The sequence below is a fragment of the Gorilla gorilla genome, chromosome 6, assembly GCF_029281585.2.
Source record: "Gorilla gorilla gorilla isolate KB3781 chromosome 6, NHGRI_mGorGor1-v2.1_pri, whole genome shotgun sequence".
NCBI classification, from domain to species: Eukaryota; Metazoa; Chordata; class Mammalia; order Primates; family Hominidae; genus Gorilla; species Gorilla gorilla.
The window spans coordinates 79,872,406-79,897,652 of record NC_073230.2 but is presented as its reverse complement, the minus strand read 5'-3'; the positions used below and the strand labels follow the sequence as shown (position 1 = coordinate 79,897,652).

Here is a 25,247-nt window from a genome sequence, read left to right as displayed (position 1 = left end):
TACTTAGGACCCCTCTCCGAAGTCTGGCCCCAACTACTGCCAAACACAGCTTCCTGCGTGGCTCCCGCCCTCCCCCTTCTAGGATGTCAGTTGTTCACCTGTATGGAAATGACAGCCGCTTGTCATGGTCTACATGAGAGGCCTCACTTGCAGCAGTAACTAGCATGCCATTTCCAAAGCTGTCATTCTCTGGTGTCAGCACAACCCACTGTTCAAAGATTTGCTCTGACATGAACCAGGCAGCGCTGTGACTGTTACTGCCATGGACTCTTCTGTGCTCCGACACTGATGGCAGCTGCTCGGTGCCCAGGGTTTGTTTCACCCAATTATTTGTTTGTCACTTGGAAGCCCAGGATGTCGAGCAGGTATTGTGGAGGTATTTTTGGCCTGATGCACAGGCAGAAAGCATAATGAGGCCCTCAGGTGAAGGTCTATTTTGTCAGTTAGGTGCTAGGATGATGTGCAGCCCCAGAAGCAATTAGGATATTTGAATAAGATAAGATACCTGGCAGGATGCTGAGAGGGCTCGGAAAGTCAGACTTAACTTTTAAAATGCCAAAAAACCCTCAGAGTAGGCAGTTTTCAAGTTTATCCTGGAGCTAATACAGAAGGTGGAGGTGTAAAGCTGTCTTCCCTCAACCTGGAGGGCCCTGAGAAGGAAAGAAGGCACAAATCAGGCATGAGCCTGACCTGAAGGTGTGCTCTGGGGGGGTGAGGCCCTGGCCACACAGGGGTAACAGGTTGTAACTGGGTCATGTGGTCAAATAGCAGTTACTCCTGGGAGGCAAGACCAGCGGGGAAATGGCAAGCCACCCTTTACCAGTTATTCTCAAGCTGCCTCTTTACAACCGGAGTTCCTCTTCCCATGGGGGTAGAAATCAAACTGATTTGATGTCTAACATCTTGGGAAGAGGTCATTATACAGGGCCATGTGGCCCCTACAGCCAACTGCACAAAACAAAACCACAAAATGTAGTTTACCATCTAATATTCCACCAGAGCACACTGCTCCAAAGCCAGGAATTTGTTTTCTAAGCTTCTCGCTGTCTTGTCTGTGACGTTCCTCCTTTCTCCAGTTCTCAATCTCAGAAAGTGAGGAGCACAGTCCAGACAAGTGGAATTTTCCCAAGGAACACATTATGGACTTGGTAACAATCAAATTAGTTCAGCCCCTCCCTCCTTAAATCCATTCATGATTTTGGTGTGTGCCACCTCTAAAACCAACTCTCCCGCAAAGACACAAGAAGACTGCGCATCAAATCACAAACCAACAAACAGCAAATGCAGCACTGAGTGAATGAAGCTGCAATTATTATCACCTTCTAGCAAAAGAAAAGTAGGAAGTCAGATTGCTCCAGTCAAAAAGACCTAGATGAACTTGAAGAACTAGAACTCTGATGAAATGCTTGGTGTGTGAGTCTGTGACAGCTGAAGACAGACGGGAGGGTGGTGACATTCTTTCGATTATCTACAATGGCCCATGCAAGCCTCATTTCAATTCGTGGTGGTAAAATGAGTCATCTCATAGAAAAAGAAGCTGCCTGGCAGTTGCCCCTGGGATGCTCTTGGGCACTTTCTCTGGTATCTCGCCCCTGCCCCCACCCTCATCTAACCTGCAGCAATCCCTGCCTAGGAAGTGGTCCAAATGACAGTCATTCCACTTGAGAAGTCAAGTACAAAGGAACCCTAAGTACTTATATATACAGTGGGGTTTTATAAACATTTACTGAGCAGATAAATCATCTCTTTTAACAGCAACCAAGATGCAGGCAAGCAGAGAAGGAGGACTCTGTATTGTTACTCTTATTCTGGAGGTTAATACCGTAATATCTTAACAGCTGGTATTCAAATTGTAGCCACTGTCTTTTCCACTCCTCCCTTGTGCGGGGGCTCAATCCCCTCTTACCTTTAAGTTCTTTCTTACACAGATGCAATCTCCTGAAGAGGAGAGAGGCTTATTCCTGTTCACAAGTTCAGGACTGAAGTCCTGGTATCAGCTACAAGGCACTACTGCTTTCGAATGCTAAGTGTTCAGAATCTCTTTCACAGCTAGCAGGGAAAATGTGTGCCCTCTGCAGAAGCGTCAGGTTCTGAGAGGCCCTAAAAGATATATGTAAATATTTTTCCAGACAGAATCTTGCTCTGTTGCCTAGGCTGGAGTGTGGTAGCACCTATCTCCACTCACTGCAACCTCCACCTCCTGGGCTCAAGCCATTCTCCTGCCTCAGTCTCCCGAGCAGCTGGGATTACAGGCGTGTGCCACCATGCCCACCTCATTTTTGTATTTTTAGTAGAGATGGGGTTTCGCCATGTTGGCCAGGCTGGTCTCCAACTCCTGACCTCGAGTGATCCGCCCGCCTCGGCCTCCCAGAGTGCTGGGATTATAGGCGTGAGCCACTGTGCTGGCTGGCCCTAGAATATTTCTAACACAAACTTTGGCCTTTAGATTCACAAGGAGTCTTGGAGGCCACCCCCCAGTTTCTCATGATACCCATGAGAAAAGCAAGTCAAATGGAGTGATCTGCTCAACTTTACAAATAGTCTTGCTCAGGCTTGAGCATGGGGCTTCCCTCCTGCCACCTCCTTGCGGTGGGCCAACCTGGTAAGAATTTAAACAACAAGGCCGGGTACGGTGGCTCACGCCTGTAATCCCAGTGCTTTGGGAGGCCGAGGTGAGCGGATCACGAGGTCAGGAGTTCAAGACCAGCCTGGCCAACACGGTGAAACCCCATTTCTACTACAAATACAAAAAATTAGCCAGGCGTGGTGGCGGGCACCTGTAATCTCAGCTACTCGGGAGGCTGAGGCAGGAGAATCGCTTGAACCTGGGAGGCAGAGGTTGCAGTGAGCCGAGACGGTGCCACTGCACTCCAGCCTGGGCAATGAGGTGAGACTCGGTCTCAAAAAAAAAAAAAAAAAAGTATTTAAACAATAAAATCTAACTGAAGAAACGTGAAAAAAGTGGACTGTATTGATAGGTGATGTACAGATCTTTATGGCACTGCCAAAAACCTTTGCAATAGCTTAATTAACTCATATAACAATAGCATCAATTTTTAAAATGGAAAACTCAAAGGGGTAGGTTTTAGTCTAACGATGAGCACAAGCTGGCAGATTCTGGGGCTCTCTAAATGGGAGACATAATTCTGCAGTTTGAGGGCTGGTCAATTTTTGGTCTGCTGACCCTTCGGGGCTCACCTCAGATAAGCTTTTCCACCTAAGAAAGTCTTAAGGCTATTTTCTTTTTTTAATTAGTGAGTTTGCTATTATACCACTTGAAAAACATTTCAAAATACATTTAAACTCTTTTACTCTTCTGGTCAGGTGGGTGTCATCTATTATTCAGTGTTGTTACCTCCAGATCCTGTTCCATGGTTGGGGCTCAATAATATGTGAATGAAAAGAATTCATTTCAATATGGCTTCCACTTTAAGCCAATTGAAGGAATCAATGGAATCACCACTGATGTCATTTCTTTAACAGCTGACCAATCTGCTTTCAGAAGACTCCTTGTCAAACTAAACTTTATGGATAAAGAAGCCTTCACAGAAGCCCAAGAGGTCCTGAGGAGGAGCTGGGTTTTCGGGGAGAGGAGCTTTACTATGGAAAAACCTTTCCCAGCTATAAACAGAGAATGAGAAAATGATGTAATCTTGGCTAAAATTAGGTTTTAGTGTTACTCTGCTGAGAGATGTGAAAGGTGATAGATAAGAGGGGGAAAATGTTTTCCAAGTGGCTTTTAAAGGCATCCAAATATAACTGCCTCCCACATCAGTCTATTAACGGGCACACTTGAGACATTTCCCTCTTCAAAAGGACTCTCAGAAAAGCAATGATGTGCTCTCAGCCTCCTCCTTTAGAAGACAAGGTTTACGAGGGTCAGAGACGCAGATCGGAGCCCACAGAACGCCATTCCCTGTTAACAGCACAGATTTGGGCCTTGTGCTTATGTCATCAGTTGCTAGGGAAATGCCCCTGCTTGAAATTCCTAAATCATTTCTAATAAAATCTGGCTGAAAAGTAAAGATCAGTTCACGCAAAGGCACAAGAATGGGCATGGAAGAGCGAGGAAACTGGAGGTGCCTTAAGCTGAGCCCCGCTGCACTGCAGTAACTATGGCGACTCTGGCCACAGGTGATGGGATAATGGTTGACATCCTGGAGAAGTCCTGGATGAGAACCCCGGGACCTTATGTTTTATGAGAAGATTAAATACTTTGGGAAGGTATGGGAGGAAAAGCCCTAGGGAAGCCCTTGTTGAGGGTTCCTGCCAGTGTCTTCCCATAGAACCCAGTTTCCCCCAATCCGAATTTTTACCATCCTGCTTTGTGTCTCCCTCAGGAAGGACAGAGATCCTCCTCCTTTCTATTCTCTGCCATATCCCCAGAGCCTAGCACAGTATGACTGCTATGAGCACGTCTAGGAGTCAGCTGGACCGAGCTCCACCACTTACTAGCTGCGCGACCTTGGACAAGTTGCCTCATTTCTGAGCCTCAGTTTACTCACTTAAAAAATGAGTGAATTACATATAAAGTGAACAATACCTAGCAAAAAGAAAGTCCTCAATAAATGCTAGCTATTCATATCTAACTTCAGTTTCCCTGCCTATAAAATGCAGATGCTATTTCTAAATTCTTTTCTAAATTAAGAGCTGCTGTGAAGATTAGGGGATAGAACGTATGTAAAATACTTAGCCCACTGTATCATTAGATCAAAATATGGTACAAGGTAGGCTAAGCACTTTCTATACATTGCCTCGTTTCATCCTCACAGCACCTGTAAGAGATGGGTTTGGTTATTCCCATTTTACAGAAGGAAAAATTGGTTCTAAGGTGTTTTAACTAGCCCAAAGTTCCACAGCTAGTAAGCATCTTCAAAGCACTGAGATTCAAAGCAGTGTCTGTGAGAATCTTAAGTCCAAAGCCCATGTTCAAGGTAACCATGACAAAGCATACTATTTTGCAGTAAAGTTTTACAGCAATCATGCTTCCTCAGGTTAATTATGCAGAGTCTAAACATCTGGCCGGTCCAACAATTATTCTTTGCAAATCACTGAAGTCATTTCTGCACTCTGGGGCAACTTTTCCATAAGTCCTTCCAAGCCAGCAATAAGTTAATCCAGATAAGCAATAAGAAAGCATTTAATTTCTTGACAACTTATCAGATCTAACTTAATATAAACTCCAACCAAATGGCTATTAGGGAACCAGGTCTCTAACAGAAAAGCCTACGGAGATCATCAAAGCTATGGAAGCCACCCTCCATCCCATTTGCATTAACACAGTAAGAGGCAACAGCTCCTGATTTGTTAGGTTTCTGGGATGGGCCTGTGGCAGATAGCATTACCCATGCAGGGTTTGCTTTCCCTTCCTTCCAAGGCCCTATGGATCTCTCTTCTCTTGTGCTCCTCCCTGTAGGAGTTTACTTCCTACTCCATTGATGGCAGGCTTGGTCATGTGACTTTCTCTGGCCAATGAGATTTTTGGAAATGCCATACCCACCTCCAAGTGGAGGCATTCTCTGTTTCTGTCTCTGCTCTTTTCCCCTTTACCAGCCGAATAACCACGATGGGGACTCCTCCTTTGGCCTGGATCCCAGAATAAAAACAAGGAAACCTGCGGCTGATTGGCAGATGACACCTAACATAAGACTTTTGTTGTTGTAGGACTCTGAGCTATTTTGTTACTGCAGCAAAATGTGACAAAGCAGACTCACAGAGACCCAGTGACTTGATGCAGAAGAGCAAAGACATCTGTCAAGATCCAGCATGTACTGGGGTCGTGGTGTATACAAGGAAATGCTTTATAATAGAAACTGCACATGGGACAAGGTGGCCCTTCACCCCAAGCCATACCAGTGGCAAAATACTTTTTCCCTACTCTCACATTCAGTTCATGCTGAGAGGCTTGTTCGGATGGAAAATTGTGCACATAGGATGCACACAGACCTATCAGAGCACCCCACGAGGGATTGGCTTCTTCCACTCCTATCCAAGGGCTTTAAGGGTTGATGAGAAATCATTTGTAGGAGGAGACCCAGAGGCCCAGCTCCTATGCCCAGCTTTCCTCTTGGAGGTAAAATGAATCTCCACTTTCTGGGCCACTTCATACAATCAGGCCTCAGAGTGCACTCTCCCAGTAAGTCCAGGCAAGCTCAGCTAATGACAGGAGTCAAGTCTGTGGGGTGGAGGAGGCGAAGGGGGAAGAAAGAGAGTGGAACAGCACCTCTGAGTTCAGGAGAGTCTGGAATCTCCTTGGTGAATTCATGAAATGGCTCTTCAATAGACAGCTGTTTCTACTTTTTAAAAGCACAGACTGGGCAAGTAGGTAAAATACTTTGATGTTAGCGACGGGCTAAATAAAAGACAGCTGAGTAAAAGTTCAGGCACTATGAAATTAATAAAATCACTGTTGCACTCATTCCACCAGAGGTTCAGGAATAAACTGGTAAAAATCCGAAATGCACGGAGCGGATTACTCGAGTGGGAATCAATCATTTTCTCCACTGAAGTTTTCTGGCATTTCCTTATACAGTACAGTCACTGGATTCATAATTCACCAAAGGTGCTTCCTGAGACTGCGCTTTCTGAGTAATTGAGACAAATTCTGTTAAATAAATTCCAGACGAGAGTGTATTTGACTTATGCACAGGAAAGGAAAGAATTCTTATATAAGCCGCAAAACAATAGAGTTTTATCTTATCTGAGGAACTCATTGCTGCTTGCCTGTGTGTATTTTACTGCCAAAATAAAATAAATTGAATCAGCTCACACATGATAACATGCTCTTTCCTAACTCATACTAATTGCTTGGCTAATTGATGTTTGTTGAACTTTCTCCATTTCATTGAGTGATTAGGTACAAAGCTAACAGTTGACATCTGTAGGCGCTTAACTGGCGTCTGTAATTACTGTTAATGTTAAATAATTGTTAGTTAATTGGAGTGGTAACTGACTGAATGGAATCCAGATTGTGAAGCAAAAAGAAACCTAGTTAAATAAACATACATTTTCAGAGAAAACAACATTTTTCTGCAGTTGTCAGAAACTAGAAATAATCCAGAGGCCACGGGCTAGCCACGGGCTTCCTCCATTTAGGAACCCTCCTGTCTGGGGTTGGCCCGCGTGATTGAGCCCTTTGTCACTCAACTGTTCTCATTAGACTCTAGAGAACTGATCTGATATTTTTCTATTCCAATTGTCTATCATGAATGCATATTACTTTCTGAGACAACCAAATACGAACTACATCATTAACTACACAAAACGCTAAATATGAATGGATTGAAGAGAGGCTGATGAACATTCAAGCTTTTTGGTCAATATTGCCAAGGATAGAGAAAACTCTTTCAAAGGACAGCAGTAATCGCCCAGTATAAGTCAAGGGCTTTCCACTGAGCTCAAAAGTAACCAGAGTGATGTTTGAACATCTGACTAAAAGAATGGAATGGGTTACACTGTAATCTACGCCTCCTCCATCACAGGGGCACTCAGGATGGAAAAGTGGCAGCTGTCAAAGTTCTACCCAAAAGGCATCATCAAGATCACTTCCAATGCCTGGAATCTTCCACCCGGTTCACAATTCCAGTGATGGGATCCAGTATCCCAGGATTCACCACCACACGCATTCACAAGTTCGGCAAAAGATCAGTTCGGCCAAAGCAACTATTGGAAAATTTTCGGGAGACACTTTCATGCAACATGGAATATTTTTTGACTGTTACTGGTGGTTTCACACTAACAGTACAAGGCATCTGTTTCCAAGAATGCTCAAAGGATGATTCTATACAACAAATTCTCCAAGAGTCGGCTTCTATAGGAAGGTCAATTTCCATAACAAAAGGAGCTGATTGCATGCTATTTGCAGTATGGAGTAGGAGGAGGGACTGAACTACTCATAACTCCTTTGTCTCTTGCATCAAGTACCAATTACCCTTAAATACTACTTAACTCTCCAGACATCTCTATCTCCTAAAAACTCAAGAAAATGCTCTGAAATAGTACAAAGAAGGTCCAGAGGGAGAAAAATAAATGAGCGATGGTCTAACTCTCCCTTATGTGGAATTTAAGGCATGACAAAAACCAAACTAATTTACAGAGACTGAAACGGGCAGTTTGCTCTTGTGCACATCGGAAATGCACTTTACATCATGTCCTCCCTGCGACTGAACCCAAGACCCTAGGAGGAATTGTAAAATGGCCTCCATATGTTCATTATAAAGGGATTTTAAACTGTAAACCAAATTTTTTTCTTAAGAGAGCTATTCCACAGTCAACTGCATTATTTTCATGCATAGAATTATTTTATGGAAAGGGCTTTCTTTTTTTTTTTTGAAATGGTGTCTCACTCTGTCGCCCAGGCTATAGTGGCACAATCAGGGCTCACTGCAGCCTCGACCTCGTGGGCCCAAGTGATCCTCTCACCTCACCCTCCCAAGTAGCTGAGACTACAAACACACGCTACCAACCCCAGATAGGTTTTTGGAATTTTAGTAGAGATGAGGTCTTGCTATATTGCCCAGGCTGGTTTTGAGCTCCTGAGCTCAAGCAATCCTCCTGCCTCAGCCTCCCAAAAGTTCTGGGATTACAGGCATGAGTGACCATGCTCGGCGGGAATGGGTTTTTCTTAAAAGTCAAATGGTGACCTTGATGGTAATATAACTCTTACCTTTCTGTCACCAAACCAAGGAAATCCCTTGTGTCTAAACCTAAAGAATAAGGTCATATGGTCGCCATGGAAGAATTTATTAGGTACCTGGTTACTAAGCCAGCAGTATCGCTGGGTAGCTTGTTTCTTACCTCATCTCCTCAGATTTCAGGCAATTTTAAAGCTAGGTCTTCTTTCTACAATGCTGATAGAACCATACTGCCAAAAATATCCAAAGGCTTCACTAACCTAAAGGCTCCAACCTCATCTGTGTTCCACTGGAAATTCTCAGTGCAAAACCAACCCCAAGAAGAGGCCGGCTGTGTTCCACTAATAGGCCTGGTAGGGCCTGGGAGAGGAAAAGCAGTCCTGGTCAGAGAGGGCTCCAGGTGGCCAGAGCGTTGCGTCTGGTGCTCTTCTTGGTGAGTGACTATCCACTAGAATCTCCCAGGCTGATGGAGGTGAGGTGGGGTCCTGCCTACGAGGGTGAGCAGCTGCTCTGTTGCTGTTCATATTTCAGGAGACACTGGGTGCCCACAGTAGAAAGAAGCAGAATGAGGGGCCTCATTCCCTGCTGGAGGAAACCATTCGGAAATGCCCATTTAGCTGGGCACAGCTCCCCGATGGCTCGCTCAGGAGGCTTTTCCCCAGGAGTACCCAGTTCTGCAATTTGAGACAAAGTTGAAGGAAAGAGAAGGGGTGAGAAAGTCATGGGGTAAAATACACCACTGTGCCCCTCTCACCGTCTATCTATGAGTTGTCTTGACTTGTCATCGTCTATCTATGACTTGTCTTGGTTACGGGCTAAATCCTGGGAAGGAGGGCTCTGAACCAAGAAGGGACAGCAATTCAGGGATTTTTCTCTTCCCCTAACCTAGACCACGGCCACACGCCAGGACTGGCCTCCTATAAACAGAGGGCTCCGCAGAACTCCCGACACCTGACTAGTGTTGTCCTTCCTCCCAGACAGGCTTCCCTTCTTTTCTTTCCTCCTCAAGCAGCTCTGCCCTGGAGCAATCCAAGAGTTTTAGGAAAGATTCATTATCTTGGCAGGATAATTGTGTGCAGCAAAGAACTCATTTTCTGCACTTCTGTCTACAGACCAAACTGGTGACACCAGCAAGGATCTACAGTAGGCAAGAGAGGATAATAAATACTAGCCATGTTGAATAGACTGAAAGCTCCTTTATAGAATAAATACCCCAGAATTTGGGTTACAGGTCCTGTTGCTCCTATAGCATTTCAATCAACTAAATAGGGTTACTAAGTTAGTCTCTCTCTGTGCCTCTGTCTCAGTGGGAAAATTAATTTCTTCTTTGGCAGATGGTTGAATCACAAAGACAGAAGGATTCATAAAATTCACATGAACATCCTGTAAACATTTAAACACATAAAGATTAAATACGGCAACCATGACCTTGATTAAAGTTAAACTGTTTTTTTGTGTCTACAACGCTAAGCCCTGCTCAATGCCACACCCCTTTCGAAATGCTCAGTCCTCATTGGGCATGTTGTGTGTACATGCAAGCATGTGCTGTTTGATTAACTTGTTTTAAAGCAGGAAATAAAAGGCATGAGAAGAAAACGACCATTCGGAACACCTAAACACAAAAATCTCTATGAAACTGGATGGCATCTATAACACAGGGAAAGTCAAAATAAAATCGATGAACAAACGTGATATAAAATATACTCACTGTACCCACTCTGTTTCAACCCCTGCCCCTTCCCAATTAATTGTTTTATCCCCACCAGAGATGTTGGCCCTGGAATAGGTTTTGTTACGATTGAAAATCTTGACCTAAAGAGGGTAAATGACTTATTCAAGCTCACAAGCTGACTGATGGGCCTCGAGCCACGGCCCCTGCTGCCTCTGCCTGAGCTTCATATCCGCACTGTGCAGCCCAACATCAGGGCTGCGCCACCCCCCAACCCCCACCACAATCAGCTTGTGAGATTAGCACTGCCCTCCCACGGTGAAATTTTATGGACCAAATCTGCCTGCCACCAGGCTCAGCAGCATAATCTCACCAGCAGCTTAAAGCCACACTCCTCTAAGGCCAGAATACTACCAGTCTCTTGAGAGGGAGAAGTGATGTGTAATTTAAACATCTGGAGGTGGAGGGATACACGTGTCAGCTCCCCTGCACTCTGGTTAGATTGTCCCATAAGCTGGGGCTTTGAAGATTTCCCCAGTTGTGTTTGTTACCTGGTGTAAATTTGCCCTTTCTTATGATGCTTTTTATTGCTCTTGGCTAAAGATACTGGACAAAGATAGGAGACCTGACTTTCAGGCAGGCAGGCCGCCTTGCAGGAAAACTTGAACTTGATATGCATGAAGCTGACAGTTCCTTGAAGGCCTTGTCAGCCATCCATCCTGTAAACACTGCCACTACCCGGAGTAAAAACAGACCCAAAACCACAAGCCTATAAGGACACTCTGCACCTGTCCTGAAGCAATTATTGACATTATCGCTACACAATGAATCCCTTTTTGAAGTTGTTTTCCTGATATTTAGCAGTTTGAATACTAATCCCCTTAACAAAACTGTCCCCGATGCTGTCCCCCTCCACACCCCCCTTAATCTCTTTCTCCCCAGGGAGGAAGGGGGTGTGGGATACCAGTCAGTCTACTTTGCACCACCTGGATTCGCACTGATTCCGTCTCTTGTCATTCATGTTACCAACAGGAATTAGCATAAGGCATTAAGGGGAAACTCTGGAGGAGAAAAGAAAGGCCATTTTGATGGAAATAAGGGGCAAAGGAATAATCTGCCATCAACTAAAATGCTTATTTGTGTATGGTTTCCCAAGCAAAGCTTAGAAAAAGCCTATGTTGATTTTAGTGTACACAAAGAAACCTTAATCCTTTCAAGGCAACTAAATCACCCCCAGAAAAGCAGCTCAGAAGAAAGGCACCCTGTCAGGGGGAGGGCTATTCACAACCAAATAGATGCCACAAATCACACTCTGTAAGTAAACAAAAATAAGAATGTGGGAAACGTTTGATTGGAAAAGGAAAAAAAGGGGGGAAAGAACCAGAGGGAAGAGGCAGAGGCGAGCTGTTCATCCGCCCTGAAGACAGTCTTTCAGGGCAGTGGCGGCCAGAGTGCAGGTCTTGGAGCCAACTCTTATTCTAGGGCCTGATCCCAGAAAGGGGAAATACATTCCAAAGCTTTCAGTAGCAAATCAGCAGAAGACAGACACAGTCACATGTGGCAGAGGTCCTGGGGGGTGGCAGAGGTCCTGGGGGGCTGCAGAAACAAAGAAGCCCTGCCTTTGGTGACCTGCCCTCTACCCCAGTCTCCCTCTCCCATCACCCTCCTTTCTCACAAGGAAACGCCAAGTGGTAGACAATTGTGCATTTTTACACACGAGTACTGTATGCTATGAATGGCACACATCTTCTTTTATTGGGCTTTTAGCATTATGGATAACACATTTATACAAACTTTCAGTCCATCAAAAAATATGATGAAATGTAAAACTGGAATACTCCATTATGCAATAAAAAAAGATAAAATTCAATATGACAGTAATTCTGGGAGTAACGGCAATCACACACACCTCAAGGGAACTCTAAACATAATGTACTATTTAAAATTGCAATTGGTTCAAATTCTAAAATAATCTGGGAGCTCAAAATAACTGCACTTGGAAATGTCTTACTAACCAGCTAGCAAAAATGCTAGCCAAGGCAACTACAGAAGGCTGAAATGGTCTCAAATTTCACTTTGTGAAGGCCCAAGTCTGTTCAAGTGCTACCAAGTGTCGTCCATGTAACCCAGAAAGAGATTATCACAGAAAGCACATCTTTACTTAGCAATTATCATGCCAGCCCCTAAATCAGGCTCGACAGTGGAAAGGGGAAGATTAAATAGTTTATATGGTTTGTCCCTTTCAAATTACACACCTTTCAGAGCCAGTGATTACAGACTCCCCTAAATTTCCTTATTTCCAACAATACTGCTAACCAATGAAAGCTGCGCAGAAACCTACTGGCAATGATTTAAGGTTAGTTTTCCCTTAATGTACTGCTATATCATTAGCCTCTCTTACTCTAGATCGTGGTTTGGAAGAAATTAATGGGATAGTGCATATTTAAATTCTGCCCTCTCGCTCGTTTATTAACTTTACAGAAAGCCCACAGCAGAGTAAGGCTTGGTTTATGACCATAATACTGTGAATTCTAAACATCCATTGATTACTGGAGTCTGCAACGCACATCAGCTATTTATATTTCTCCTATTGCTGGGTAGTTGATAAGTAACAATAAAGTTCAGGCATTTTGAGAACTATTCTTCTCTAGTACAGCTTTCTATATTAAAGTCACATAGTAGTAGTGATTAGTCAAATCAATTTAAATAGGGACTCAATGTATTCTTTTAAAATAAACTGGTTGTTAATGTTAATGCATCACAAAGTATGCAGACTTCCATCTCAAGCAAAAACACGAAACATCAACAGTAGCTTCAGAATTATAAGAGAAAGATCACTCTAGCTCTTCTTTCTTCCTAGGCAATGACAATGAAACTAACATAAAAATAAGCCATTACTCAGGAGAATGAATGGGTCTTACCTTTGTTTACAATAACAGTGTTGAAGAGTTTTTCAGAGCTGGCATCTGATGCCTGAAAAACAAGAAGGGGGAAAAAAGCATTATTATTGTCATTAATATTGTCATCACCATCAACATTCCCATTATTTTAAATCAGTTGACTACATTTTACGAAAGCCTAGCAGGGAAGCAGCAATGTCCCCAAATCATCCATAAGGTGGTGCTAGTTGACTGTTTGAGAGAGACCTGCAGTGCAGCTATTTGCTGGGGGGGAAAAAAATCTGATTTTAAAAATGTGTCCTTATTAGACACATTATCTGTGCAAAACATATTTCTATGAGATGATACACAAAGTAATTCAGCTCATTCACATAATGATTTTGCAATTTCGTTGACAGATCATTATTTTGGAAATGTTATGTTTTTCGTGGTATTTGCAGACATGCCAATTTTTCAATTTTCTTTCACAAATCAGAAATGCCTATTATTTAATGCTAAGCTTTTCCTCACTAAAAAGTGTAAGCCAACACTGCCAGAAATTAATTTTTTTTTAAGATTCATCTGATGACTCCAAGATCCCTGTCCCTTGCAGTAACCAAACGACCTTGGTGTTCAAAAAGACGCAAGCCGGCCTGCCCCAAAATCCGACCACTATGCATGCCACCAGCATTATTTCCTTTCCATTTTCTAGAGAACATGTCTGCTAATTATTACAGTGGCTTGAGGAAGGTGAAATAAGCCTGTTCAAACAGTAAAACTAAAGCCAATTTAAATTATACACTAATGTTCTGGAAAATAAACATGGAAGTCGGTTTGAAGGAAAATGCTGTAATGTTTCAGCACTGAATATTTCTAGAACTTGAAAAATTAAAAATTAAGCATCTCCACTACATAACATGAGGATATATCTGCATTTAAAGTTATAATGGCCAAGCTATATTTGTGCTGTTTTCACTACATAACCCTCGTGAGAAATCACTCATCTTTCACACTTGATACACAGAGATGCATATTCTGAGAAAGCAAAAGCCTAGAATGTTGAATAAATATGGAAAAAGGAAACATAGGAAATAGGGGGAGGGGGAATTCTGAAGTGCAGCATATTTTGACTCTGGGGCTAGCTTTTAGGGACAAAGAGGATATTCAAATTAGTCTTTCCATGCAATACTGACAAAGATGAAATATTCCTGTGTACATCTGGGGGACATGTTCTAGTTCTCAATGCAAGTGATATAGAAAGACAAAATATTTGTATTAAGACTGTTTTTTGCTTTATTTTAATTCTAACATTACTTTTATGGGGGTGTCCATATGATTAACCAATCCAGAAACAATGAATGTATGTGCAAAACGAACATTGAAGTGCATACATTTATACATGCAGTTTAACATAAACCCTAGATAGATTTTTTCCTATTTTGCAGGAATAATGAAAAATACAGAGGGCCTTCCTGACATCTTAAACTATATATAACAGTACCTTTACATAAAAACAAACTGCCAAATAAAAATGTTAATGGGAGAGAAACAAGTTATACCTAGATCAAGAATAGTGAGTTATAAAGCCAAAAATTACATGATGATGCTACACTGAAATATTAAGTGAGATTTCTAGGACTGTTAAGTTTCCCAGCTAAAAACTCGAGATATGTGTATTTTACCATCCTTTCATGAAAAAGTGTTTCTTAGGACGGGTTGGAATTCTTTTTGAATGTAAATTCATGTTAAATTCATGGCTTACAAAATTAATGAACTGATAGAAGGGGGAAAAAAAGTCTGTTTATTAAAGTGTTTTACCAAACTGACATAACCTTTGAAAATTCTGGGATTACCTATTAAAGTGAGTCTAATTGGCCCCAAGAAATGTAAAAACAAATTACTGTCTCTGAATGCAAAAAGCATAAACAGGGAAAGTAAATGGTTCCTGACCAAGTTTTTATTTGCACTTAGTGTGTGTGTGTGTGTGTGTGTGTGTGTGTGTGTGTTCGAGTGAAAAGGACAGAAGCTGTGGGTGAACAGGCCTTTTGCTTCTGCCACCTTTGTCAGCTCCACATGGGATTCTCAGACAGACACTTACGTGATCCTCATGTCTGAACCAAACTTGAGGATGCCATTATTATGATGCCGATCAGTAAGTTATTAAGGAAGTAAGTCTGACCGGATATTCAGAGAGGCTTAGGAGTGTATCTTCGACTAAAAGCTTTCTAAGCCCTTACTTGGCTGAAACAAGTCACAGGGCTGGACACCATGCCTCTTGCAACTGGGAAAGGGGGTGTCTCAGAAAGTCCTCCCCAGAAAAACACCCAAAAGATGACGATTGCAATGGGGCTCTGGCTGACCGTGAAAACATAATGGGGCTCTGGCTGACCGTGAAAACATTCTGGATCCCTTCTCTCTCCTATCCAGGTGGTTACAACTGTGGCCGGCCACTGTCCTAACAAGTCAGAAGACAGCTTCTTTGCCAAAATCTTCAGGGGAAACGACACGAGTACCCTTTGCTTTTCCTCAACGAACTTTCCTTCTACTTAGGGTCTTAGGGCATTTGTACAAATGATTTGGTTCCTTGGGTCTGAATCTTGGGGATGTTTATCATTTTCGTTGCTTTCAGAAAATAGTCTGCATTTCCTTCTATTACCTGGACCATTTTCCTGGCTTTTTAAAAAAAATTATTATTCAAATGGAAAAGCGGCGAGCCCAGAATGAGCCGACGAATTGAGCTCTTCCTTCTCTCTAACACGGGGGCACCTCCACCCGCTACAGACTTGAAGATTTTACTCACTTCCTTTCATCCCCTCGCTCGGTTTTGGAGGGTAGGGGCATGAAGTGGTTGAATCTAAAACTGACAGAAAACCAAAGCTCTCTTTTGGCTGCTTTTTATTTAAGGGAAGGGGGAATATGTTTTTTTGTTTTTTTGGATGTAAAAAAAATATTGCTAGAAGCCGTAGTTGGCGTTTAAAGGAAAGTTAAGTGAAACAGATTGGAGGCGGGAACGCGGAGAATAAGGAAAACTTATAAAAAGCCGTGCGTGCAGACGGGGTGGGACCCAGCGATTCCTGCTCCAGGCCCACCCTCACTCCCTTCGGACGCAGACCCCGGGGGCCGCCTTCCGCACCCGCACAGGCGAGAAGGGGGGCTTTCGAACAACAAAACAGAAACCTCCTGGAAACTTAAGCGCGAGTTCTTTCTCCCGCTGCCGAACCCGAGCCCAGATCTCCTTTCGCCTCCCTTGGCACCGGGTGCAGGCCGGGATCCCGACCTCCGCGCTGGGGAAGCGCGACCCCAGGAGCGGGCAGCGCCACGCTAGGGCCCCCAGCTCAAGCGGACGCAGGCCCGGGCCCCCTCCTCACATCGGAGCTCGGCGGCGAACGCCAGGCCCTCCCGGGCACGACGGCGCAGCTCCGGCCGAGCCCGGCCGGCCGAGGGAGGAAAGTACAAAGGCGGGCGACAGGGCCGCAGAGGGGGGAGGAAAGAAGGGAGGAGGGGTAGCGAAGGGGCGCTTGGGCGCGCCAGACGGGAGAAGCCCGCCCCTGCCACCCCTGCCCGCCGGCCCGGCCGCCGCAACAAAAGACCCCCGACCCGGCCGCCTCCCTTCCGACCGCGAGAGGTAGGCAAGCGAGCCGCGCCCCAGGGGCTTCATTACCTGGTCGCAAAGGGTTAAACGGTCCGGTCAGCCCCAAGTTCATGGTTTGGTTCCTTAGCAGGGCTCCCGAAGGGCGATCGTCAAAGACCAGGGGGGAAACCACCAAAACACACGAAGAGAAAACGCCCAACTCTCGACCCGGCTCTGTCCACAAGAGTCTCTGGGCTCCTTCCTCGCCAAAGTCCGAGAGCGGAGGCGCCGAACCAGATCCGAACCGGGCAACAGCTTCGGGGCGACCGAGACCCGGCGCCACGCGCACACATCCAGCGCGGCCGAGGCCCCGGGCGGCGGGAGGAGCGCGCCCGCCGAGATCGCCCGGCCGGCGCTCGCCACTGTCTCCCCGCCGCTCCTGCGGCGCGCGGGGCCGGGCTGGCGCGGCGGGGGCTAGCAAGGCGCGTCCCGGGCCGGCCGGCGGGAGGGCGAGGCGGAGAAGAGCGGCCTGAGCCGCCGCCGCGGCGCGCGGAGCTAACAGCGAGGCGGCGGCGGCGGCGACAGGACAAAGGAGACCATGTGCGGAGGGAGGGAGGAGGGAGAGGGAGGAGGAGGAGGGCGCGCGGCGGCTTCTCCCCGGCGGCCGCCCGGGGCTCCCCGACAGCCGGTCCCGCCTCTCCAGCCGCGCCGCGGGCTGCCTGGTCCTGGGCCCGCCGCGGTGCTGGAGGGAGCCGCTCCGGGAGTCTGGATTTTGTGCGGATCTCGCCGGCGCGCGGCCCAGGAGGCGCTGCAACGGCGGGGCGCGGGGCGGCGGCGCCTCTGGCCGGAGCTTGCGGGCTGGCGGGTGAGCGCCCGGGGCTGGCTGGGCTCCGGCCCGCGCTCGGCTCGCGGGCGCCTGCCTCTCCCGCCGGTTCACAGCTCAAGTGAACTCCATCGGCGGCCGCCGCGGGCTCCCTGGCTGGACGGTAGCAGGAGGGGGCGGCGGCTACGCGGGGGCCCCTTGCTCCGGACTTCGCTCCCCGACTGCGCCGAGCGCGCCTCCTCCAGACGCTCGCAGCTCTCGGAGCGGGACTTCCTCGGCGCGCCGAGCCCGAGCCGCCGGTGCCGCCGCCCCTCCTCCGTCCCGCCCCGCGCGCCCCGCCCCTCGCCGCCCCTCCTCTCGTCCCCGGCGCCGGGTCGGCCCAGCGGAGGCGCGGTCCCCAGGCGCGACATCGACAGCTGTTGCTCCCCCCGCGGCTCGAGCCCTCGGCTCCCCCTCGGCTGCCTTCCTTGCGGGCGGGCGCGGCGGAAACTGCACCGCTCCTCGCCCTCCCCGCAGTTGCCGCTTCCAAGATTGCGCCATGGCAGGGAAAGGCCACTAGGCCCGCAGCCTGGGGTTGAATTGCCACCAAGCCAGTCACATCTGCAAAGAGCAGGCTCTCTGGGCGGTTGTGAGGGCTCAGTGGGAAAGTCATGTATGTAAAAGGCCTGGCACATAGTAGGCGCTCAATACAAAATAATCATTGCATTGCGGAAAATGGAGACGGGGATCACGGTCTGGGTCTCAGAACACAAAGGTCTTCACCTAACCTCCTTCCCCACCACAGCCGACTGACCGCAGTGTGTTCGGTTTGATGAATAACTTAAGAGCATGAACTGGCCACTTACAAATCCTCTCCTTCCAACTCCTCACACCCTCTGACACGTGCACACCCTGCATCCACAAAAGTGGAGCCTGTTGCTTCCCCTGGCATTCACCGAATGTAGGGAAAGAATGAAAGCAATGGCAAAGCCTCGCTACATGGGCAGCAGTTATGTCTATCATCCTAACATGTATCGTGTCTGTATCCCCTAGAGCACAGTGCAGTGCCCCCAGAGGGTGTGGGGGACTGAATGGCCAGAAATGAGGCACTCAGCAGATTCCCCTGAGCAACCCACTCCCACCAGAACACACCCGGGGCGAGGAAACCCTCTGAAAACATCTGGAGTTTTAATTCCACACCTGCAGCTTGACAAGGTCCCTCCTTGGTGCAGAGGAAAAGCTGCTGCAATTTTCCTAGTACAAGAAAAAGGGCAAGCAAGGCCTAGGTTGCAACCGGTAGGGTTGTGGAGTACAGTGGGCACACCAAGGTGGGGTGAGAGGAAAACTTCAGTTCTAAGTCCCCTCCCAGTGCCACCGTCACCTGGAGTGTGGCTGAGGAAGAGAGGAAGAGAACAGGGGTTGGGAGAGATGCACACCACATATGAATGACATGCAGACTGGTTTAAAGTAATGATGGCCACTCCTTGCCTCTTTGAAGTTGCATGTCTATCACTATTTGATTTCATGGCACTCTTGAAAAACCTCTCAAGTTAAAAAAAAAAAAAGGTGGGGGTGCTTGCTGTATGGCATACTTCCCCCTCCTCTAGCCTCTAAGTTTGGAAATAAGAAGCCTTCTCTCTCTAGCTTCATCATCCCCTCCCCCAAACTGGTAGCACAATGTGGTGTTATACAAGTCTTTTTAAAAAGATAGGTAACAGTGATTTTTCTCTACCACTGCCTCCTGAGAAGTCAAAAGAAAAGGCATCTCAGAAGGTATAGGTTTGGAGATGGATTTTCCAGTTGCTTACAAGATGTCACAATACCCAGCTGTGGTCCTCCAGCGAGGCAGCATTCATTCTGAAGCTGTTTAGACAATACCAGGATAGCTCAAAGGCGGACATGAAATGTTCTAGAGAAGACATTAAAAGGTTGTTTCTTTTGGAACAATCAAAATGGAACAGTTTTCTTATCTTGTTGTTCTAGCAAAATCGGTGTTACAGGGAAGAAACTGCCTGAGCTCCTGCACCATCCCCTACAGGGTAAACTGAGAGCACGATGGCATGCAGCTTAGCTGACCAGCTGAAACCACTTGGCCCTCCAGGGCGCTTTCATTAGGTGGCACTTCTGACATTTATCATGCCTTGCATTAGATTGTCATCAGTCTGGGCGCAGTTGCTCACGTCTGTAATCCCAGCACTTTGGGAGGCCGAGGCAGGTGGATCACTTGAGGTCAGGAGTTTGAGACCAGCCTGGCTAACATGGTGAAACCCCGTCTCTACTAATAAAATGTGTAGAGGTGCACACCTGTAACCCCAGCTACTTGGGAGGCTGAGGCAGGAGAATCACTTGAACCTGGGAGGTGAAGGTTGCAGTGAGCCGAGATTACGCCATGCCACTGTACTACAGCCTGGGCACAGAGTAAGACTTTATCTCAAAAAAAGAAAAAAAAAATTGTCATCAATGGTTACCAGGGATTAGGCCTCAGATGACGGCCTCAGCCAGATCTGCATGTGTCCAGATCTTTTGATGATCTCTCATCAAGAGGAACCTGGGAACGCCAAAAGCCAAGCCTCTGACCACTGTGGCCACCTCCAGTGCTGCTCCCCAGGGTCCCCTGGCTGGCCCGGTTGCAGAACACCACCCACTGTGACCTGCTCCATTTCTCAACCTCTCTCCAGACCCACGAATGAGCCCATTTCTGACTGGTTTCCAAACTGCTCTATTCCCTATGCTTTCTGGAAGCGGGGATGGGAATGAATGTCAAAATTGGAGGGGACCAGGTACACAACAGCGTCAGAAGTAGGAAGAAGGAAGAAAGAAGACTAAATTCGATAATCCATATATTAGGGACTGAATCCAGGTCAGAGGGCTTTCAATAATCAGGAAGATTGGTTTTTTTTTTCCTTGAGAAATTTAATTTCCTTTTATTGGAGTTTTAATATAAAGATGCCAAGTCAAAGGCTGGAAGCTATCTTTTCTGTTACATGGAGGTGGATTAACATGCTAAACACTAATGGCTTCTTAACATCACCTTTAGCCTCTGAACCCAATCTAAGGAGAACAAGTCTTAGAAAGCGGCAACCCTTTCTAACAGAAAGCAGAGAGCAAGAATGTGGACTCAATTTCCACTCTGGTGTTAGATTAATGATTTCAGAAATAATTTTTAATATATGCCCAAAGATCTTAGCCAAGTTTATGATTAATCGGTTAAAAAAATGTAAAGCTACGTTAAAATATGGAGCCTTCTTCCTCAAATCTCAAAAATACATCTAAAGATTTAAACTAGGTTTAAAAACAAAGGGAAATTCTTGTAAGTCAATCTATACTTTCAAATTCTTATGCATTTATTAACTTATTTAAGAGACAAGGTCTCACTTTGTCGCCCAAGCTGGAGTGCAGTGGCACAATCATAGCTCACTATAACCTGGAACCCCTGGGCTAAAGCAATCCTCCCGCCTCAGCCTTCCAAGTACCTGGGACTACAGGTGTGTACCACCACGCCCAACTAATTTTTATTTTTTGTACAGACAAGGTCTTCCTATACTGACCAGGCTGGTCCTAAACTCCTGGCCTCAAGTGATTCTCCCACCTTGACCTCCCAAAGTACTGGGATTACAGGCATGAACCACTCTGTCTGGCCTATACTTGCAAATTCTTAAAAATTATAATCTGAGATGGGATTCAATTTATATCACAAATTACCAGATTTAAGCTAAATATATTTCAGCAAAATATTTCTTACAAATTCTAGTCTTCTGTTAAGCGTTTTATACAGAGAAAGTTCATTAATTTCATTGTGCTCCCCCTCCTAAATATAATGAAGTTCAGGCACTCTCTAACAGCGCATGTGCTGTGTGCTTCTTGAGGTGGTTTAAAGGAAGAGGAAGTCTTCACCAGAATTTCCTCGAACCTTTCGTTATGGATGATGTAGTTTTAAAAGATCACTAGGTGATTGAAGGAGGGTGATAACTCCAACTAGCCTCGGGAAGGATGTCACCATGCCTGGTTTATTTCTGAAACTATGGAAGTCTCCATTCTTTTCAAGTTCTAAAGGTTCTGCAAGCTCTGAAAATCCAAGTTTCTACTTGTTCTTCAGGGTAGAGGTTTGGAGTTGGGCCCCGGAGCCAGCATCAGGTTAATAATCGTGGCTCTGCCATTTCTGAGCCAGGACAGCTTGGGTAAATCTCTTCACTCTCCCTGCCTCAGTTTCCTTATCTAGAAAGTGAGATAACAGGAGCCACACCTCTTGGGGCCTTCGTCAGTAACAGTGCCTGGCACTTAGTAAGGAAGATATATTTGTTGTCTATTATGATTACACATGACACACTTCTTTTGATTACCGTGGAGACCAACAAAATAAAAGTCTATTTTATTAGGGCCACAATGGCCATAGCCTTGCCTTCTACTGGGTTCTCCCAGTGGGGATCACCACAATAATGAAAATAACCACATGAACATCAAAATGACACCAGTCCCATAAAGTGGGGACAGTGGTTTGTACCATCTCTACTAGGGAACGACATCTTTTTTTTTTTTTTTTTTTTTTGAGACGGAGTCTTGCTCTGTCGCCTAGGCTGGAGTGCAGTGGTGTGATCTTGGCTCACTGCAAGCTCTGCCTCCTGGGTTCACACCATTCTCCTGCCTCAGCCTCCCGAGTAGCTGGGACTACAGGCGCCCGCCACCATGCCCAGCTAATTTTTTGTATTTTTAGTAGAGACAGGGTTTCACCGTGTTAGCCAGGATGGTCTCGATCTCCTGACCTCGTGATCCACTCGCCTCAGCCTCCCAAAGTGCTCGGATTACAGGCGTGAGCCACCGTGCCTGGCTGGGAACGACATCTTTATAGAGGACCTACTGCAAAGAATCCCTCCAGACAGGGTCAGAACCTGGACAGTGGATAGCTTGGGTCTCCTAATAAGGGTGTTTCTTTTTCTTTTTCTTTTTTCTGAGATACGGTCTTGCTCTATCACCCAGGCTGGAGTGCAGTGGTGCCATCACAGCTCACTACAGCCTCCACCTGCTGGGCTCAAGTGATCCTCCTACCTCAGCCTCTTGAGTAGTTGGGAGTAGCTGGGACCACAGGTGTGCACCAACACATCTGGCTAATTTTTAAAAAATTTTTTTCTAGAGATGGTGTTTTGCCATGTTTCCCAGGCTCGTCTTGAACTCCTGGCCTCAAGTGATCCTCCTGCCTCTGCCTCCCAAAGTGCTGGGATTATGGGCATGAGCCACTGCACCCAGCCACATGGATATTCTTGGTAGATTATAAAGTCGACCCTGAATCCAGCAAAATGTTATAAAAGCCTGCCAGCCTTAAGATGTGATGAAACTCTTAATAGTGAGGGCTTCAATTTCTTAAAACATAAAATAACAGCATCCCAATTATGTCATTTTGACATGTTAAATTGTAATTTCCAGTTTTAAGAGGACTACCGTTTTGCCTATGACTATAAAAATGATGTCTTACTGGTGCAGAAGCATGTTTTGTTCTGTTGAGATGGCGTCTTGCTGTGTTGCCCAGGCTAGAGTGCAGTGGCACAATCAGAGCTCACTGCAGCCTCCAACTACTAGGCTCATGGGGTCATCTTGCAGCAGCCTCCTGAGTACTGGGACTATGGGCATGCGCCACCACGCTGGGCTAATTTTTAATTTTGTAGAGACAGGGTCTCGTCATCTTGCTCAGGCTGATCTCTGACTCCTGGCCTCAAGCGATCCTCCCACCTTGGCCTTCCAAAGTGCTGGGATTAGAGGCATGAGTCACTGCACCCGGCCATGGTTTTTTTTTTTTTGTTGTTTATTTTCTCTGTATGGAGGACCCACCACCTCAATTTGGCTTTAAATGTGACTATACAAGGACTGTGTCTTGCTTGTCTTTGTCCATGCCACAGCAGCAGTATAAATAACAGATGTGTGTCTGGAGACAACACTTTATTATCTGTTTGTGATGATAAATCCTCCTGTATGCCCCGAGCCATGCCTTCTGAACTCACCTGGTTTCTTGTGGATAGAATTCACATCTTAGAATTTGTCCACATCTTGGAATTTGCACCCAGCACAGAGTTAGGAGGCCTTGCTCAACATACCCATGATGAGAGAAAATGAAGACACGGTGGAAATTGTCCCAGCATGCTAGTTAGTCTGAGGGCTCCCAACAAGTGTCTGGGTAACTGATAAGGTTGGGAGAATGCTCAGGGCAGACAACAGCTACTGAGAAGCCTGGAGGGATCTGCATTTTGACTCAGGTGCCCACTGCTCTTACTCATGGCAGTCAAGCAAGGGTCCTAGGATGGAGAACTGGAGTCAACAGGTTGCCCGCCACTGGGAGGCAGGCCGAGGTTGTCCTACTTGTCACCTCTGCTAATTCCTAATATTCTGCCTTCCACACTGTTCAGCCCAGTAGATTAAAACTCTTTTTGGTTCCCAGGGATTTCTTCTGTGTAGGCTGATTCATTTTAAACTATGGATTGGGATGTCTTCCTTAGCGATTCAGGGCTAATCAACGTCAGGTGGCCCTCAATTCCTCTGCTCAGTGCCCCCCAACCCCTTCTGAATGGGTGATTCTGAAAATGGAAGCTTCCTTCCTTATCACCCTGAAAGGAGAGTCCAATAGCTCATGCTCGTACTGCTGTAAAGTAAAAACCTCTGCCATTATATGCCCGTGTTGCTACAATTGATCATGGGTCTGCAACAAGAGGGAAGTAAATAAACTGAACTGGATTAGTTTATGATGCATACTATTGAGACACAGGGGGGAATAAATATTTTCCGAGTGTAGAAGTCAAGGAAAAGAATTTTACTTTCAAACTTCACAATGTACTATAAACTACAAAGGGGAAAAAGTATAAAAAAATCCATAAAATATCTTACTTAACCACCAAATCTACATTAAGGTATTAATATTCAGAATCTGACAACCCTGCAAAGAAAGGCAATGAAAAATAAAAATAAATCCAATCCCTGCTCGTGTCACCCAATTGGCTGTAGGTATCTCATCTTACTTTTTACAGCAGTGCATGTGATGAGAACTGTGAGGCCTCTCTGCCTCCCCTGGTCATGCCTGTCTCGTTTCCGTCTGGACTTGGTTTGCTCTTTCTCACATCATGTCATATTGATGGGTGTTTGAAACTTGGGGTCTAGTGACCTGCATTTCATATTGAGTCCATGCTCCCTGGGGGACCCTACTAAGTCCAGGTACGCATCCTGCCTTAGTTACCGGCTCATGTATCCAACACCTGGCTCCTCTATTTCCATATGAACATGGGGCAGAGTTGGGGGGTGGTAATTAAAGTGAAAATGTATACAAAATGTCTGCATGAGCTGAAAGGATGGATCGGCGTAGAACACAATGTGTAAGTCAGTCATCAGAGATGACAAATTGAGGAAAATAATGTGTTCAGCGGAAAAGAAGACACTTAAGACAACAACTCCCCACTGCTAAATTCGATTGGATTTAAAAACAAATAAATGAATGAATGAAAAGATGCTTTTGGGTCAGGCGCAGTGGCTCACGTGTGCGTGGTCCTAGCACTTTGGGAGACCGAGGTGGGCAGATCACCTGAGGTCAGGAGTTTGAGACCAGCCTGGCCAACATGGTAAAACCCCATCTCTACTAAAAGTACAAAAATTAGCCGGGCGTAGTGGCAGGTGCCTATAATCCCAGCTTCTCGGGGGAGGCTGAGGCAGGAGAATCGCT

At 46.0% G+C, this 25,247-nt stretch overlaps 1 protein-coding gene across 14 annotated transcripts in view; it reads right to left on the bottom strand.

Annotated features, from left to right (window-relative positions):
* AUTS2 (activator of transcription and developmental regulator AUTS2) overlaps positions 1-25,247 on the bottom strand; it is a 1,185,632-nt gene that overhangs the window by 80,949 nt on the left and 1,079,436 nt on the right. For all 14 annotated transcript variants that reach the window (XM_055392673.2, XM_055392677.2, XM_055392678.2 and 11 more), the window contains one exon: positions 13,224-13,275. In XM_055392673.2, the coding sequence (XP_055248648.1) occupies positions 13,224-13,275 (52 nt within the window). The remainder of the gene's footprint in view (positions 1-13,223; positions 13,276-25,247) is intronic.